Source organism: Prunus dulcis, chromosome 3, assembly GCF_902201215.1.
Source record: "Prunus dulcis chromosome 3, ALMONDv2, whole genome shotgun sequence".
Classification (NCBI taxonomy): Eukaryota; Viridiplantae; Streptophyta; class Magnoliopsida; order Rosales; family Rosaceae; genus Prunus; species Prunus dulcis.
In genome coordinates, this window is record NC_047652.1 from 11822235 (window position 1) to 11825013 (window position 2779).

Genomic DNA, 2779 nt, shown 5'->3' on the forward strand with positions numbered 1-2779 from the left:
AGGTGTCAATGATGATTTTTGGGTTTCTCTAGCGAGATGGATGAGATCTTATATTTGGGTTATTTATTACACATTGAAGGTAAGAGAGTGAGGCAAAAGAAATAGATAAGGAAGAAGAGAGAAAGAAATGAAAAAGAGGGTGCGATTGCTAGCAAAAGTTTGAGATATGGAAATATGGTTTATATATGAGACACGTTGGAAATTTAAAAAAAAAAAAAAAAAAAAGAGATTGGTGGCCCGGTCTAGATTTTTTTATTCTTAAAAAATTGAAACTGAAGCAAAGACGATTCAAACTAGTACCAATTGAATTGAATATGTAGATAACGAATCAAACCGATCACTTGAAACGAAACTATTCGAAAAAAAAAAATCCCTTTTATTTTATTTTAATAGTTTGTGTTTTTTATTTATTTAAAATAAAAAATTTGTAGCTCAAATGATTAATATTTACCTATGCTCTATGTTTGATTAACCCTCCCCCAATAACGCTTTTATTTATTAAAGAAAAAAAAAACCCGGTCCAATTCAGTCGGGTTTTTTTTTTTTTTTTTGGGGTTTACCGGTCTTAATACCCAGCCTTGGGCCGCTAGTAGTCAATCAAAGTCCAACCCCAGAATCCCCCAGAGTACTTCCAAATTGAACCTAGGGTTAGGGTTTAACAAATTACAAATTGGAGCTGGGGCTTTCGGAACTCGAGCTTCGAACAATGGAGACGGCGACAGCGAGCGGTTCAGGGACAGTGACGGCGAAGAGAAAGCCGGTGTTCGTAAAGGTGGACCAACTGCAGCCAAACACGAGCGGCCACACCCTCACGGTGAAGGTGGTGAGCTCGAAGCCGGTCAAGGTGACCAACAAGAACGGCGGCCGACCATCGTTCTCGTCTCGCCCTCTCCAGCCCTCTCGTATCGCCGAGTGCCTCGTTGGTGATGAGACTGGGACCATTCTCTTCACCGCGCGCAATGACCAAGGTACATAATTCATGATTGTTAGCTTATAGATGAATTAATACACGAATTATTTAATTAAATAAGTAATTATTTGTGAATATATGGTATATGTGTTCTGTAGATTTGGGTTGTTGGTTTGAATGGGTTTTGATAGGGTTTGAAGTGTGTTTAACTGTTTGTTTTAAGGAGAATTGAAAACAGCGGATTAGGGTTAATTTCTGTGTTGGGTTTGTTTTTTGGTTCATGAGAAGTTTTAGTTAATTGTAAGTGAATTTCTGCTTTGCGTAATGTTTTTCATTGTTTGGAGACCAAACTATGATCTTTAATCCTGCTATTTGTGTACAATCAGATAAATAAATATGCCTGTCTTCAATGGGCTATTATTTGGTCTAAGTTGTGATTCAACTCCGTTTTGATAGTTTTGTCTTCTGTATTTATTCTCCATCCACATAGAACAGCGAAGGCGGTATCCAAATATTGTTAGATGGTATCCCTTCTCTGTTCTTAGGGTCTTGCATTTGTGCGTTAATGCCTTTGGTTGATAAATGAAAGAAGCCTGGCACTACTTTATATGTGTCCATGCCTGTTGTCGCTAGCCTTTTTGGTACTCGGCGGATTGTTGGTTTGCATTATGTGTAAATGATGAAGTTACAATTTATACGTGCAGTTGACACAATGAAGCCGGACACTACTGTGATCCTGCGTAATGCGAAGATTGATATGTTCAAGGGAACTATGAGGCTAGCAGTTGACAAATGGGGACGTGTTGAAGTCACTGAACCAGCTAACTTCCAAGTTAAAGAGGAAAACAATCTTTCTCTTGTTGAGTACGAATTGGTTAACGTTGAAGAGTGACCGATGGGTATATTGTGGTAGTGGATACTAATGAATTATATGTGTTCCTAACCATTACTGTTAGTAGGATGCAACTAATGTGTTTAGTTTGAGTCTTGATGTTGCTGTGTTTAGTTAACTTAAGTGAGTTTCAGACGGTGATATAATATGATTTGGAAGAACTAGACGTTGCTAGACTTGGAATATGGAACGCAAGAGTTTATGGTTTAGATCGTATTCAATATGATCATGCATTTTGTACATTATTTCTTTTGTGACTCTTACTAGTAATTTTCTGTTTTGGTCAATCTCTTGCTATGGTTGTTGTTGTATTGGATTTGACACCCAAAAAAAAAAAGGTTTCACCTTTTCTGTTGTTTTTTGTTGTTGTCAAACGCCTATTCTATTGTTTTGATTAAACTTAAACTGCGTCATGTTTGGGATTGATTTGAAATCTGTGGAAGTACTGCACTGTTATATCAATTCGTGGTATCAATTTCCAGAGCAAGCTTAAGTTTAATATGTCCAATTAATCACGATGTATTTTTTTGGGTCAAATTTAATCACTAAGATGACATGTGCATATGCGATTCAAACGCTCTAATTCATGCCCTTCTTGCCATTCTTGTTCTCCCTTCTCGACACTTCACCCGTGGCGACGAACAGCCATGAATGATGTGGGTTTCTCTTCAGAGGCGATTGATGACTGTAGATTTCTTTCCGTAACTAGCACCGGTTTCGGGGTTTTTATAGTGATTTGGTTCTTACGAGCTTGAAAGTAATGAATGATAATAGCGTTGCTCTTGCAACAAGTGTTTCATCGGCTTAAACACTCGTTTCTTGATTGTTATGAATCACGATACCAAATTCCCTATCAAATGGTGCGGTGATAGGTTGAAGGCATGGGCGAGAGAAAAATATACAGTACGAATTGATCTGATAAAATTATAAATTGCATGTAGCTTGATAAACCAACAACTGCACATCCAACGAGTTAG

The 2779-nt window shown here is 37.7% G+C and overlaps 1 protein-coding gene across 1 annotated transcript; it reads left to right on the forward strand.

Annotated features, from left to right (window-relative positions):
• Positions 1 to 562: 562 nt before the first annotated feature.
• Positions 563 to 2089, forward strand: LOC117621340 (uncharacterized protein At4g28440). Its single transcript, XM_034351756.1, has 2 exons — positions 563 to 968; positions 1615 to 2089. Exons 1-2 carry the CDS (start codon positions 707 to 709, stop codon positions 1800 to 1802), a joined length of 450 nt encoding a protein of 149 aa, XP_034207647.1. The 5' UTR covers positions 563 to 706; the 3' UTR covers positions 1803 to 2089.
• Positions 2090 to 2779: the final 690 nt, after the last annotated feature.